Source organism: Harpia harpyja, chromosome 10, assembly GCF_026419915.1.
Source record: "Harpia harpyja isolate bHarHar1 chromosome 10, bHarHar1 primary haplotype, whole genome shotgun sequence".
Taxonomy (NCBI): domain Eukaryota; kingdom Metazoa; phylum Chordata; class Aves; order Accipitriformes; family Accipitridae; genus Harpia; species Harpia harpyja.
The window spans coordinates 1,659,417-1,675,451 of record NC_068949.1 but is presented as its reverse complement, the minus strand read 5'-3'; the positions used below and the strand labels follow the sequence as shown (position 1 = coordinate 1,675,451).

General features: G+C 50.7%; 2 protein-coding genes across 2 annotated transcripts; both read left to right on the top strand.

The window, feature by feature from the left end:
* Nucleotides 1–381: 381 nt before the first annotated feature.
* LOC128147041 (olfactory receptor 14C36-like) lies at nucleotides 382–1,317 on the top strand. The gene has a single exon (XM_052799215.1). The coding sequence runs from the start codon at nucleotides 391–393 to the stop codon at nucleotides 1,315–1,317; it is 927 nt and encodes a 308-aa protein (XP_052655175.1). The 5' UTR covers nucleotides 382–390.
* A 5,207-nt stretch (nucleotides 1,318–6,524) lies between these two features.
* LOC128147307 (olfactory receptor 10K2-like) lies at nucleotides 6,525–7,475 on the top strand. The gene has a single exon (XM_052799769.1). It carries the CDS (start codon nucleotides 6,525–6,527, stop codon nucleotides 7,473–7,475), a length of 951 nt encoding a protein of 316 aa, XP_052655729.1.
* The last annotated feature ends 8,560 nt before the right edge of the window (nucleotides 7,476–16,035 follow it).

Genomic DNA, 16,035 nt, shown 5'->3' with positions numbered 1-16,035 from the left:
GGACCAGGGGAGGTTTAGATTGGATATTAGGAAAAATTTATTCACTGAAAGTGTTGTCAAGCATTGGAGCAGGCTCACCAGGGAAGTAGTTGAGTCACCATCCCTGGATGTATTTAAAAGGTGTGAAGATGTGCTTAGGGACCTGGTTTACTGATGGACTTGGCAGTGTTAGGTTTACGGTTGGACTCAGTGATCTTAAGGATCTTTTCCAACCTAAATGATTCTATGATTCTGTGATTGGGGGGAGCAGCATGAAGTTCCTCTTGAGAAGGGCAGAAACAATGTGGGCGGTTTCTCTGAGAAACAGAACAGGTTTTCCTCAGAGAAGCCTGCACTGACTTGTCCATGTATTTTTCTCCTTGTACAGCACCCAAATCCCAGAGGCAGCAAATGTCCAACAGCAGCTCCACCACCCAGTTCCTCCTCCTGGCATTCTCAGACACGCGGGAGCTGCAGCTCTTGCACTTTGGGCTCTTCCTGGGCATCTACCTGGCTGCCCTCCTGGGCAATGGCCTCATCATCATCGCTGTAGCCTGCGACCGGCACCTCCACACCCCCACGTACTTCTTCCTCCTCAACCTCTCCCTCCTCAACCTGGGCTCCATCTCCACCACTCTTCCCAAATCCATGGCCAATGCCCTTTTGGATACCAGGGCCATTTCCTATGCAGGATGTTCTGCCCAGGTCTTTCTGTTTGTCTTTGTGATGTCCTCAGAGTTTTCTCTCCTCACTGTCATGGCCTATGACCGCTTCATTGCCATCTGCAAACCCCTGCACTACGGGACCCTCCTGGGCAGCAGAGCTTGTGCCACCATGGCAGCAGCTGCCTGGGGCAGTGGTTTCCTCTATGCCATGCTGCACACTGCCAATACATTTTCACTGCCGCTCTGCCAAGGCAATGCCGTGAACCAGTTCTTCTGTGAACTTCCCCAGATCCTCAAGCTCTCCTGCTCAGAATCCTACCTCAGGGAATTTGGGGTCCTTGTGGTTAGTCTCTGTTTAGCTTTGGGGTGTTTTGTTTTCATTGTGCTGTCCTATGTGCAGATCTTCAGGGCTGTGCTGAGGATCCCCTCTGAGCAGGGATGCCACAAAGCCTTTTCCACGTGCCTGCCTCACCTGGCCGTGGTCTCCCTGTTTCTCAGCACTGGCATGTTTGCCTATTTGAAGCCCCCCTCCATCTCTTCCCCATCCCTGGACCTGGTCATGGCAGTTCTGTACTCCGTGGTGCCCCCAGCAGTGAACCCCCTCATCTACAGCATGAGGAACCGGGAGCTCAAGGATGCCATTAGGAAACTGATTTCATCAACACCTTTGTAGTAGTGATAAACTTCCCATCTCTCTCCAGAAATGTCTTGCAGGCTAACCCATAGAAGTCTTGACCTTTTTCTTCTTCTTCTTCTTCTTCTTTTTCTTTCTTCTTCTTCTTCTTCTTCTTCTCATTATAATTTCTGTTTAGAATGTGACTACAGCAATGTTTGTTTTCTTCTACTGAGGCGTGAACTTGCTCTCTGTCACCTGGAGCCGGTATAAAGGTGTCGACCACTGGGTCAGAGTTGAATCCCTCATAGCATCTAATAGAATGGGATCTCCTGTGTGCCATGGGCTTTTCTTCCAATGCTGGTGTCAGGAGTAGGCATGAGCGATTGCACCCCCAGAAGGACGTTGGTCAGGATTCTGCATGGCTGCAGGAGCAGAAACCTGTCAGTCACGCTGTTACCCGTTAGCAACTGAGGAAGGGATTTCAGACTCACCCATCAGTGTCTGGTGACAGTGGAGGCAATGACTGGTCACCGTGTTTCATACTTGGGGTTCTCCCCTATTGACTTGGCAGACGACATCATTCTCGAGGGTAACTGGAGCTGCCTGGAGAGCCTGAGGGATCTCCAGGGACAGTGCATGCCTCCAGTAGGCAGTGAGTAGAGCCCCACGAATTGAGAGAGCACCGAAGGTGGAGACACCCACAGGTAAAGTGTGGAACTGAGGTATCCCTGGGGAAAGAAGAACTCTGCAATCCCAGGGGAGGCAGCAGGGACCCGGCAGTTTGGCGAAGGTAGGCTGGAGAACGATTAATGTCACCCTTATGCAGCGGAGGCCCACTCACCTGTAGTGTTAATGCACAAGAAGGACTTGGGTCCCTCAGAATCATTCCATCAGGGCTTGCAGACACTTGTACATGTCTTGGACCACCCCGGCACCTCAAAAGCCTCCAGGTCTTTAGCATAAGCAGCTAACTGCCACCCTCCCTCCCCACTGATTAAAGAGGATATTCAGACCAGGGGCTCACATACAAGCACCTCTTTTGTGCACTCTTGAACTGTGGCAGGAGGAATCCCAGCTCCTGTGGGCCTGTGGGGTGCGTGGGGGGAGTTGAATACCCATCCAGGCCAAGGGTTTCTAACCAGTGGTAGGATATCTGCCTTGGCTCAGCTGAATCACTGCCCTACTGTCCTGGTTTCAGCTGGGACAGAGTTAATTTTCTTTCTAGTAGCTGGTAGAGTGTTGTGGTTTGGGTTCAGTATGAGAAGAATATTGATAACACACTGATGTTTTCAGTTGTTGCTAAAGTAGTGTTTAGTCTAAAGTCAAGGAGTTTTCAGCTTCTCATGCCCAGCCAGTGAGAAAGCTGGAGGGGCACAAGAAGTTGGCACAGGACGCAGCCAGGGCAGCTGACCCCAGCTGGCCAAAGGGATATTCCATACCATGTGACGTCATGCCCAGTATATAAACTGGGGGGAGTGGGGTTGGGGGGATCACCGCTTAGGGACTAATTGGGCATCGGTTGGCGGGTGGGGAGCAATTGCATTGTGCATCACTTGCATATTCCAATCCTTTTATTATTATTGTCATTTTATTATTGTTATTATTAGTTTCTTCCTTTCTGTTCTATTAAACTGTTCTTATCTCAACCCACAAGTCTTACCTTTGTTTTCGTCTTACCTTTTTTTTCCCCGATTCCCTCCCCATCCCTCTGGGTGGGGGGGGAGTGAGTGAGTGGCTGCGTGGTGCTTAGTTGCTGGCTGGGGTTAAACCACAACACCTACACAGGGGAAAATGTACCTCTGGCTGCCACTGCCTAGGTGTCCAGCCAAGAAAAGTAAAAGAAGTAGGGGTTAACAGAGGAAGAATCTCCACCTCTCTTTGGTACCCATGCTCTGATAAGCCAAATGACACTGCTGGAATTAGCTGCTCTCTGCTCTTTGGAGAAGGAGCTCAAGGAGGCACTGAGCAAATGGATTTCATAGCCATTTTTCACCTGTAATAACTTGCTAAGCCCTGTGTAGTCATGACACCCGTGGTATCTCAGGTCAGTTCTGCATTCTGCTTGGTGTTCATTGCTATTGTTGTCTATGTGATCCTCATGTTCATAGAGAAATGTCTGGATTCATCCCAACTCTGCTAATGCATAAACCTGTTGTGTCTGACCTTGAAGCATGTTGTGTATGTTTACAACATTGTCACAGCTGACTCCCCACTACTATCTCTTTAAAAAATGTCATCTCACTGCAGAGATCTTCAGGGCAGGTCCTGAAGACCGGGCTATAATTCAAAAGATCATGCAAAGAATACAGGGAATAAATGGCACCCAAAAAGATCCTCTGGCTTGGCTTTGGTTCCCCAGTGGCCTGAAGGATGAGCTCAGCATCCTAGAGTGATATGATGGGGACCCAGGTCTGGATCCAGGGCTCAGGTGTCAGTGCCTAGCGCAAACAGAGGTGGACAATTGTCTCATAGTTACCTGCCTTGAGCTGCCACACGTGCTCTAGAGCTAATCGCAGACACTCATCCTTCTGGAGAGGAACCGGGAGAGCTCAGGGGCTCTGCAGGGACCGTGTGAGCCCAGGGGTGAGCAGGGAGCTTCACAAAATGAGAAACCATCCAAAGTGTAGTCTTAAAAAGGGAAAGCACTAAATGCGAGTGTGCAACGTGAATTGAGGACTCTGCAATCCCAGGAGAGGCAGCAAGCAGGAAGAGTCGTTGATTCCCTCAGTGGTAGAGAGGCCTTACAGAGACATCTCGATAGATTAGAGTGCTCGGCAATCACCAACCATATGACATTCAAGAAGGGCAAATGCTCAATTCTGCACCTGGAATGGTGTAATACTGGAGGTGCATATAGTCTGGGGGACAAGAGGCTGGAATGCAGCCCTGTAGAAAGGGATCCGGGGCTTTTGATGGATGGTAAGCTCAATATAAGTCAACAATGTGCCCTGGTGGCCAAAAGGGCCAACCATGTCCTGGGGTGCATTAAGCACTGTATAGCTAAGCAGTCAAAAGAAGTGATTGTCCCCTATACTCAGCATCAGTGTGGCCTCACCTCAAGTCCTACGTGCAGTTTTGGGCTCCACAATATAAGAAGGGTATAAAAATATTAGCATGTGTCCAAAGGAGGGCAACAAAGATGGTGAAAGGACTAGAGGGCATGACTTATGACGAGTGGCTGAGGATACCAAGTTTGTTCAGATTAGAGAAGAGGAGACTGAGGGGTGTCCTCATTGCTGTCTACAACTTCCTCGTGAGGGAGATGGAGAGAGAGGTGCTGATTTCTTCTTTCTGGTGTCCAGTGATAAGACACGAGGGAGTGCCTTAACACTGCATCAGGGAAAGTTCAGACTGGATATTAGGAAAAAAGTTCTTCACTGAGAGGGTGGTCAAGCACTGGAACAAGCTCCCCAGGGAAGTGGTGATGGCCCCAAGTCTGTTGGTGTTCAAGAAGTGTTTGGACAATGCTCTTGGATATGTAGTTTAACCTTTAGGTTGCCCTGTGTGGAGTTGGGAGTTGGACTTAATGATCCTCATGGTTTCCTTGCAACTCAGGATATTCTATGATTCGATTATTCTTTTATAAGATTTGGGGTATAGCCACAAAACCCATCCCTCCAAAAAAGCCTGAGCCTGACTGTCCCTTCCCACAGCAGGGGCAAAGGAAAGCAGTGGAGGGTGCTGCAAGCCCACTGAGTCCAAGGCAGATGAGGACTTTGTCTGCAACGGTAAATGATAACAGAAGAGGAAGAGATTTTTTTTCCCTCAGTCTCTGCAAGGAAGAAATAACTAAAAGTGCCTGATTGATCCTAGTCATTGCTTAGGAAAAATCCTTGAGTCTTGAGTTCAGCACACATCCACTACTGAGAATTGCCAATGGTATTTTTGGCATGCCTAAGAGAAATAGATCAGCTCTTAATTATGTCCATTGCAACCACTTAACAATGCCTATCACTGGTGTGGACACAGCAGTCCTTAGGTGGATTAATGAATATGCACCGCCCCCTCCATAAGAGCTGGTAGCTGCTGTCCCCTTGCCCAAAGGGACAGGAGGGCTAGGACTATCAGAGAGGCTGGTGATGCCTCCAGCCACAAGGGCTGCAAGCCTGCTCCACACCTGAATATCCTTCTGGCCAGTGCAGGTATGGTTTCTGGCTCATTTTTCCCCTGGCTCCACAGTTTTCCTTTCTGCATCCTTATTTTCCAGTGCTGGGGACTGGAGGGGAGGAGAGGGAGAGGTCCTGTAGCAGGACCCTGCACACAGCCCTGCTGTCCTGGCATGCATTAACCCTTGCAGAAGGAAGAAGGTCTGAGTTGCCTTCATACAAAACCCCTTTGCATCACTGCCCTTTGTATGAGGAAGGAAACATGCCATCTATGGCCACCACTATCCCAGGGCAAATGGTTCCCTCGTTCCTGGGGAGAGCTAAGACTCTTCTCCACGTGTCTCCTCTTGGAAACTACTGCAGCACCGGCAGCTGTTTACACATGCTCCCCTTGCTGGAATAACCCCGACTTGGGGTCAAGGATTGCCATGGGTTTGCAGTGGGAGTTAGCTGTGCTGCTCAAACCCTGTTTTACCTGCTTTTCTTCTCCATCCACTCAGCACAGCATTGCCAGCAGCTCCAGCGCTTCAGCTTATACAGCTCTTCACATGTCACTGAGAGCTAACACACCCCTTGTATGAGTGAGAGGCTCTGAAATGATGTTTCCTTCCTTGCAGGTCTCAGGAGGTCTTTCAGTCACGTTCCCAAAATCACAGCTTACAAGAAAGACTTCACAGACCCTCCTCCACCCCTCTATCTCCAGGCTGTAACTTTCCTGCCCTTGCAGTGATTGCCTGCAGCGTGCTTGCACGTAGGTAGGTGTTGCCACTTTCTCCACTGTGAAGATGAGAAATGGGACTTCCCCAAAGGGGACGGTGCTTTCTAGGTGAGCTCCAGCCACTGTGCCATCAGAGCTCCCCAGATCACAGAGAAGGAGCCATGTGTCCTTGAGCTACCTGTGCGCTCTCGGGAGCTGCAGCAAGGCCAGGAGCTGCCCACAGCACCCACCAGCCGTTGCGTGTCCCAAGCCAACGCACAACACTGTTGTTGTCCCAGGAGGACAACCAACACTGCAAGCACAGAGGCCAGGAAAGGGGTTTTGTGAGGCACACTCGAGCAAAAATTCTCTTTGTCACAGCAGCAGGCCACCTTGTACTTTCTGTGACCCGGGTGCTGTTTTTCTTGCTGCCTGATGTCCGGAGAAAACCTTTCATTTCCATGGGGAACAACAACCAAACCCTCGCCACAGACTTCATCTTCCTGGGTTTCTCCAGCCTTGCGGAACTGCAGAAGCTGCTTCTTGTGGTGTTTTTGCTGCTGTACCTGGTCGCTCTGAGCATGAATACCACTATAATGATTATCATATGGGCTGATCGGAGCCTTCACACACCCATGTACTTTTTCCTTTGCGTCTTGTCATTTTCCGAGACTTGCTACACCTTCGTCATTGTCCCCAGGATGCTGGTAGACTTGATAGCAGAGAGAAAAACCATTTCCTTCCTAGGCTGTGCTGTACAAATGTACTTCTTCCTTTTCTTGGGGTGCTCCCACTCTTTCCTCCTGGCAGCCATGGGCTACGACCGCTGCGTTGCCATCTGCCACCCCCTGCACTACAACAGAATCATGACTTGGCGAGTGTGTGCTCAGCTGGTGGTTGCTTCTGCTCTGAGTGGCTTTCTGGTTGCCCAGGTGGTTACCCCCTTGATATTTTGTTTGCCTTTCCATACATCCAGGAAACTCAACCATTTCTTCTGTGACATCTCCCCTGTCCTCCAAGTGGCCTTTACTCACACAAACCTCAGTGAGGCCATTATCTTCACCCTGGGTATCTCTGTCCTTACAATCCCACTGATGCTGATCCTTATTTCATACCTCTTTGTTGTCCTAGCCATCCTGCAGATCCCTTCAGCCGCAGGGAGGCACAAAGCCTTCTCCACCTGCAGTGCTCACCTGATAGTAGTGATTGTTCATTACGGCTGTGCTTCCTTCATCTACCTGAGACCCGACTCCAGCTACTCGTCGGATCAGGATGCATTGATCTCTGCCACTTATACCATCCTCACTCCCCTGCTCAACCCTATGATTTACAGCCTAAGGAACAAGGATGTCAAAATGGCTCTTCAAAAAGCAATCAGGAAAAACATACTATCTCAGAAAGTTTTCCAGTGAAGAGGTTAAGATGAGCTGCTTCCTGACCAGGTATTTTCAGCCAACAACTTCCAAAAAACCATCACCCCTTTTCCCTACATCCTTTTTTGCTCACGGAGAAGCTTTCAGGAATGACGTGACAGCTAATCATGGCTGCTAAGAACCTGACATTAACAATCAACAAATTCGAGTCACAGTGAGACTGGAAACATGACTTTCAGTGAAACACAATTTTTTTTTAAATTTAGAAACCCACAGTTTCACTCCAGTGACAGTAGTTTCTTAGGTACAACTTTTTCACATGAGCCATTTACTAAATAAAAAGAATAGATGTTGAAATAATTTCACAGTGAAACTCCTGGGTTTTAAGATGGCAAACTCAGGACCATGTTTGTATTGTGTATCAAGATACCACTGAACTCTGACACCTGCCCATCTGCATGGTATTGTAGTGCCCATCAACAAAGCCTGCAGGGCCACTAAACTACTTCAGCTTGTATCAGCCTGCCGTGGGCTAAACTTATCCACACAGCCATAAACCAAACCTCAGCTGATATGTTCACTTGCTGACCTGTGGGAAGCTGACCACAACCCTAAGATCTTAGACACTTGCAAAGCATGTGTCCACCAGCTTGAGTGAGGATGAGAACATCTGTTGAGATGGACCTACAGAGTGGCTCTTCAGGAAGTGCTCTTAGAAAAATGACTGAACGGGACCTCCATAGGTGCATGGTTTTCCTCCACAATAGTGGGGTTTTCCTTAAATCAATGGAGCCACCTGGGAAAGTGAAATTAGGAAAACTAGGAAGGGAAATATTTTCCAGAGGAAAAGACCCTGTGGTGGTGTTCTGCAGAAATACTCATTTTTAAAACCATGCTCCATCATCTTTCAGAACTTCTGTCATGCATAGTCAAGTGCTTCCCTCCCTTCGCCCGTGAGATTGCCCAAGTGTCTCAGCACAGTCCTGTGCTGAGCTCGCCCTTCCCAACCCAGGGCGGTGGGCGGCACACGCGCAATGTCCAGCACTGAGCCACCAATGATCTCTCCAACAGAGTTCTTGAGGAATGACAAAAGAAGCAGACTTTGTTTTCTGGACAGAATGAAATGGTAGAAGGCAACAAACCAGAAAAACTAAAAGTCACCTGAAACTTTATTTCTAGGGGGTTTTACCATGTCAGAGATACAATCACATTTCCTCCAAAACTTTGTGTGTCACATTGCAATTTCTCTGGCTTAAACCCAGCAGAATTTCCTCTCTGCAGAATGAAGAGACTTTGGGGGGGGCAGTATTTCCCTAGACAGAGACATTCACATTTCTAATCATGTCTCTTCGCTCTGAACAGCAGTGCTCTTTCCGTTAAGCAGACTAGACTGCTGCTTTTTGGTGTTTCAGTATGAGGTGTTTCCTCTGCTCCGAGGCAGTGTGTATTGCTCCTTTCCTACTCATTCTGTTTTTTTAACATCCTCTGCAGACTCTTGGATGCAGCATTTCTTTTAGCTCCCACTGTTGCAGTCTTTATTTCTAGGGGGTTTCAAAATACCAGAGAGAGTCAAGTTTCCTCCAAAGCTTCATATGCTGCATTGCAATTCGACTGACTTTAGTCTGGTGGAATTGCAGCCGCTCAGAGTAAAGAGCCCTTTTGGGGTCAGTGTTTCCCCAGGTATTCTTGTATGTAATCCAATTGGTTTGGTGTTAACATCAGTCCACTTCCTGTTAAGTTAAATAGATCTAAACTCTTTGGTCTCAATGTCCTCTCTAAAGCCTTGGCTGCAGCAGTTCAGTTCGGTTCAGGGATGGTTCTGCTTTTGACAGCTACTCCCTGAGCTCTGATCACAGGTTGGGTTCTTTTGGCACATTATTTTCATTGCAAACATGCACTATTTATTGTGGGGTGAGTAGGTCTAGGATTAGGAGACTCCAGAGGGATACTGCCCTGAGCCCATGCAGCAGGTAGGGGATGGAGCAGAGAATGGAAGAGAGGGTGCTGCCACCCCAAAAGGCACCTGGGGACTTTTCATAGCCTTTAGCGGAGTGCTTTACACATGACACTGGGTAAATTAGGCACCACCAGCAGTGACTTGAGCCCATTTTCATGCAAAAAATGGATTGTGGGAGGAAGAAGCCTCTGCAAAAATGCTCCAAGCAAGAGATGGTGAAGGAATCAGCATTTCACCCAAACAGTGAGAACCTGACAGACGGCAGGAGGAAAACCCTCTCCTTTCTGTTAATTGAAACTAAACCAGGCGAGTCCTTCCCTTGCTTTATGTCCTTCTTCATTAATTCCTGGTATGATGCTGTTAATGGTTTCAATAAAGGAGTTGCAGAGCAGTTCCCCAAGGAAGTTTGTTTTTGCAGGGGCTGTTTGCAGACCTCTCGTGGTCCTTGGCTCATTTGCAGGGTTCAGCTCCCACCCGGCAGTGGTGGTGCCAGCAAGGAACAGGCTGGGGCTGCCTGTGCCACCCTGCGGTGTCCTGTCCATAGTGCCACCATCATGAAGAAGAGTGGAGAAACTGAAGCTGGAAGGGCCTTCCCAAGCCCTGTTCAGAACATCACCAGCTTCAAAGGCAGACCCAGTTCTCCAGGGCCTTTGGACAATTGCTTTGCAGGAATGGCTGCAGGAAAAATCTGCGAAATGATGGATGAGAGGCTTGGCTCCTCTTGGCACAGAGTTTGGAAATGCCAGCCTGCCCCAGCAATCGTGTCGGAGCCCCCTGAGACCAGGCGTCTCCCAGGACCTAGCTATCCAGGCTTCCCTCTGCCCATGGCACTGGCAACCTTGCCCTCTACCTGTGACTTGCAAAGGGCAGGGGGGACTCTGGCATGGGGGGGGGGATCCTGGATCTGACATTGGAAAGGCTCTTGGCTTGGCATTTTTAGGGACACAGGTGGGGGAGGTGTGTGGGGGGGGTCTTGAAGTCTCCCTGAAGAAGCCCAAATACTGCCCATTGCAGCAAGCAGAGCAGGGTGATGCCACGGCCACGTGGGAAAGCCGTGCTCCAGCAGATCAGCCTTTCAGCAGGGAAGGGCATTTCCATCTCTTGCAGAGGGCTGTGGCCACTGCTGCACGGTGCCAGCAGCTCCCCAGATCCCACCGTCATTGTCCTTGCTGTCTCCTGAGGCAGCTGCTTCTACTGGGTCCCTTCTCCTTGCCCGTGGGAGATCCTGGAGCCTGTCTCCCATGCTCCCCGAGGAAAATCCCTGCCCTGGCACTTCAAATCCTCATTGGCCTTTGTCTCTGCGTTGCTCCCCCAAAGCTGCCGTCAAGCACGGTCTGACTGATCTGGGGCAGGTAAAAGGCAGCAAGGGTGGGGAAGGGTTTCGGTGCAAGGGATAGACTGGGCAGGAGGCAGGTTGGAGGTCCGTGAAGTCAGGAGCCACGTGGGAAAGACATCCAGGGGCTGGGTGCTCAACACCCCTCCAAAGACACTGGCACATAGGGAGGCAAACCAGGAGCTGCGTGGGCAGCACACAGACACGGGGAAGCGTTTCTCTGGGTGCAGGGTTCACCCACAAGTCTCCCCGAAGCCGGCTGGATGGCCCTGGCGTGAAGCCAGACCTCGCTGTGGCTGTACCTGGAGGCTCAGCCCAGATCCTACACCTCCCTCTTCGCACAGGGAGCCCCAGCTGCCCCGGTCATCTCCATCCTGCAGGTACATGCAGGAAGAGAGGTTTCACAGAGAAATAATATCACCTGTACTGCGGAGTCTATGCCGGAGCCGGTGCTGCGGCGATGAAGGCACCTTTCAAGAACCACATCCTGAGATGGTCTTGCAGGTCGCGTGGTCGTGGACCTCGCTAAGACAACCCTTGAGAAGCTGGGTGCCCAGTTCCCCTGGAGAAGGGATCTGCCTGGGACTGCCTTCCCGTGGCTTTCAGGCATCACAGCCTGCTCACTCTGCACAGCAACCCCACCAGCTCGGGGCCCTGCGGGGAGCATGGGGAGGGGGTGGGAATGGCTGGCCAGGCCAGCGTGGACACACTCCCATGGGGAAAGGCTCTCCTGGGGCAGGGATGTCCCCAGAGAAGAGCAGAGGAGCAACTCTGTGCTTCCAGGGGGTAAAGAATCACCAAGAGAAACCTATTTCTCAATGCACAGGGAGACACTGGCCTCTGTCTCCTCATGCCATGGCTGGCCCCCAGTGCTGGGGCTGATGCAGAAGACAACCCACCTCTCTGCCCTCCAGGACCTGCTGTGCCCTTCAGACGGGACGGTGTTGTCGTGTGAGTGCCCAGAGCTCTGCAGCACCCTGTGGTGGGCGCTGCCATGGGGTCAGCCCACGCTGGGGAGAGGTTGTGGTGGAGAGCAATGGAGAAGCAGGGCTGGGCTAGAAAGTGCCTGGCAGAGGAAAATGCCAAAGTTAATGGGTTAGTTTTGTCTGTGCAGCCACCTCCATCCTCCTGCTGGATCAGTGCCTACATCGGGGGACCGGCCAGGCCTCCCAGCTTCTCTCCTGTCCCAGACCCCAGAGCAGGATTGTCTGCGAAGCCTCCTGTGGGGCACGTCCTGAGCAAGGCAGGGACTGGGAGCTGGGAGAGGCTGCCTAACAGGAGGTCCATGGGGGGGACAGGGCACCACGGGCTGTCCTGGGCATCATGCCGGGGGGACCATTCCACACCCCCAAACATACCCTGTCCCAGGCATGCTGTGCCCGCGCAGCAGGGCCGTGGGACCCTGTGTGGGGCAGCGGGGTGGGCCAGCACAGGGACAGGGTAATGGCAGGGGCCACGAAGCAGCTGCCAGGGAGTGACAGCAGCGACGGATACAAACAAGGCATTTAGCTGCATTGCCTTCATCGCGCAGGTGTGATTTTTGGGAAAGCTTGAGATTGCTGGTGGTTGCAAGGGGAGTCAAAAGGAAAAAGAAGAGCGTTGACCATTGCGCTGGAGACCAAGGCTGAAGAAGGAAAATGCAGGGCTGCTCCGGAACGGGGAGGGTGATTTAGATGGGGCCGAGGGACTAAATTCCTTCTTTGCCTGAGTCTTTACTGAAAAGGTCTCTAGGACTCTGTGCCCAGTGAAAGGGTTCAAGGAGGAGGAGAGCACATACTGGCAGGAAGCTCATGAAATCCGGTAAGGACAAATGCCAGTTTTTGCCCTGGAAGGGGACTAACCCTGGCAATGGCACAGGCTGGGGGCTGCTGGGAATGGTCTTGGTGGCCAGTGAGCTGGACAGGAGGCAGCCATGTGGCCTGACAGCAAGGAAGGTGGTGTGGTTTAAGCCCAGCCAGCAAGTAAGCACCATGCAGCTGCTCACTTACTCCCCCCCCACCCAGTGGGATGGGGAGGAGAATCAGAAAGAAAAAGTAAAACTCGTGGGTTTGAGATAAGAACGATTTAAAAACTCAAGTAAAATAAAATGTAATACTAACAATACTACTACTACTAACAACAACAACAATAATAAATATAACAACAACAACGACTATAATTTTTAAAAAAAAATTTAAAAAAATAGAAAAATAAACCCCAAGAAATGACAAGTGATGCACAATGCAATTGCTCACCACGTGCTGACCAATGCCTGAGCAGCGATCCACCCCTCCCAGCCAATTCCCCCAGTTTATATACTGAGCATGATGTTCTATGGTATGGAATATCCCTTTGGCTAGTGGGGGCCAGCTGTCCTGGCTATGGTCCCTCCCAACTTCTTGTACACCTGCTTGCTGGCAGAGCATGGGAAACTAAAAAATCCTTAACTTAGGATAAGCGCTACTTAGCAACAACTAAACCATCAGTGCTTTAACAACATTATTCTCACACTAAATCCAAAACACACTGCACCAGCTGCTAAGAAGAAAATTAACTCAATCCCAGCTGAAACCAGGACACAGGCAAAGTGAGATCATGCCTTTGGAGATGTGGGTTTGTATTGGGTTTGTGTGGCAAGGTTTTGGTAGCATGTTACTGTTAGTGTCTTTAGTGAAAGTAGAACTAAGGCAAATTATGTGCTGGGTTGAGCCCAGGTGGGAGCTAAGCCCTGCTGCCCAAGCTGGGCAGGCAAATCAGAATAAGGAACTGCTGCTATCAGTTTTCTTTCCTTCCTCTGGCTTTGCTGAGGGGGGCCTTGAGCACAAGTCTTATGAGGAGCGGCTGAGGGATCCGGGGTTGTTCAGTCTAGAAAAGAGGAGGCTGAGGGGAGACCTTATCGCTCTCTACAACTACCTGAAAGGGGGTTGTAGTGAGGTGGGTGTTGGTCTCTTCTGTCAGGTGTCTGGAGATAGGACAAGAGGAAATGGCCTCAAGTTGAGGAAAGGGAGATTTAGGTTAGATATTAGGAAAAATTTTTTTACTGAGAGGGTTATCAAACATTGGAATGGGCTGCCCAGGGAAGTGGCTGAGTCACCATCCCTGGAGGTATTCAAAAAGCGAGTGGACAGGGTACTCCAGGGCATGGTTAATGCTTGGACTCGATGATCTTGAAGGTCTTTTCCAACCGAAATGATTCTATGATTCTATGACTGAAGAGCCTGTGTTTTTTTTCTAGAGCCGTAGGACGCTTTGGGTTGGAAGGGACTTTAAATGTTAGAAGGCTGTGGCATAGGCAGGCAAGAGGGGAGAGGCGTCCCTGGGTGGGCTCGAAGCACCAACCTTTCGGTTAACAGCCGAACGCGCTAACCGATTGCGCCACAGAGACTCCCGAAGGGAGCTCCCTGGGGCTTCCCAACGGCAGGCAGATGTTTGGCCATTGCCAGGGAAGCGGAGCTTCCTCACGCGTAATGGTGACTTGGGAAGAAAAACACCACAACCCTCACTGCCCACCCTTCATCCTTGTCTCCCTGAGTGACGGACCTCCCCTCCCACGGCATTCCTGGTCGCAGTCCTGTCCCATTCCCTGCCCACCGCAGACCACCCATCTGCAAAGCAAAGGCGGGCACCAGATTAACTCCTCCTGGAGCCTTGCACAAGTGCTTAGACCTCAAGAGGCACAAAGGGGCCTCGGGGAGGTTCTCCCCTCCACAAGATGTGCTTCCTCAACTGGGGTTTCCATCATGTGCGCGTGCCTCACCCGGGGAGATGGGGAATGCCCTCTGCTGTGGCGTGGCTAGGCAGTGCTCAACATGCTCCATGAGCTGACCTGCCTCTCGTCCTCCCTTTCACTCCCCCCACTTGGATGGACCTCAGGAAGCCTTTTGCTTCCTTCTAGGCTGGTTCATTCTTTCAATATCTGCAGTTCAGGAACTTGGCACCAAAGGCCTCGTTAACATGCAAAGTGCCACAAGAAGCCACATAATAGAATTCTAGAATCATAGAATAGTTTGGCTTGGAAGGGACCTTTCAAGTGTTACCAGAAGTCGGCACTTCAGAAACTCTCTAAGACTCAGTTCTGGAGTTTTAGAAAGCAGGCATTCTTCATTGCATCGCTGGATGCACGGGGGATCGTTCCACCTATCGCGCATACCAATTCTTTCAACAGTTGAGATTATATACAAAATGGACATACATATTCATGATTTTTCCTGGAAACAATTAACACATTCATCTGAATTCCAGGAACTCATTAATATATGTAAATGTCCTTGGTGCAGGCGCACTTGAGATCTTTGGTGATCTTCAGGGGTCCTCTGGTGGTCTTTGATAGTCTTCCTCACTTGTCCACTAGTTGACCCTTTTCTAGTGATTCTGCGTGGTTGGACACTACAGGTTTGATACAACTTATGCAAAAGAATGTTCATTAGTATCTCTACTATCTATCTTTTCTTGATATACATTCTTTTGTCACTAACCACACTGATGCTCTGCAGCCGTACCTGGGAGAAGGCAGCCATCGTGTCCTGTCCCTCTGACAATGCAGCAGGGAAGCCTTCCTCAGCAGCATGTCTTCCTACAAACTGGACAAACTGTGAGGGTTGTTCTGACAGATGCTTTGGATGTGCCAGGTTTTGGAGACTCCTCCAGGAAACTCACGCATGTGCACTGCCCTGCAGCCGGAGTCTTCCCAGAAGTCCTTCTCCCACACGGGGAGCTCAGCTGTCCTCCCACTGACCTCTCTCTGCCTCGCTCGTCTCCCCTCACTACCTGCAGGCAGTGCCTTCAGCCCTGCTGCGCTTCGCAGGGGAGCTGCTGCTGGGCAGAGCTGTCTCTCACAAGCGCTGCCCGCTTGCTGGGAGCTCCTCCATCCCAGGAGCCCGGCCCAGCTCAGGAGCAGAGGACCAGCCCAAGGCTTCACTTTCTCTGCCTCTTCTGGGCTCCCTGGAGATGTCTCAGCTCCTGAAAGGCAGCGGAGTCACCCTCGGGGAATGGACTTTTTAGCTGACTGCAGTAATCGCCAATTGTCCCTCTCTAAAGAGTGGAGAGAGAGCGATTCCAAAAGCATGGTTTGTCCTACCAGAGCGCAGATGTCTATGAGAGGTGTAGACGTTCCCCTCTGGGCACTGATATTCTTGGCCCATAACAAAAAGGACACACAGGCAGTGACAGGGAGGTGTTGGTTAAATGCTCTGGCTGGGCAGGGATTCAGCTGAAGCAATGCAGACATCTCATCCCCAGCTGGAAGCCCTGGGGATGAAGGAGGATTCAGATCCCCCCATGCATCCCACAGACCCACAGTGTTAAGGGATGTCAAGACTGGCCACCGCTTC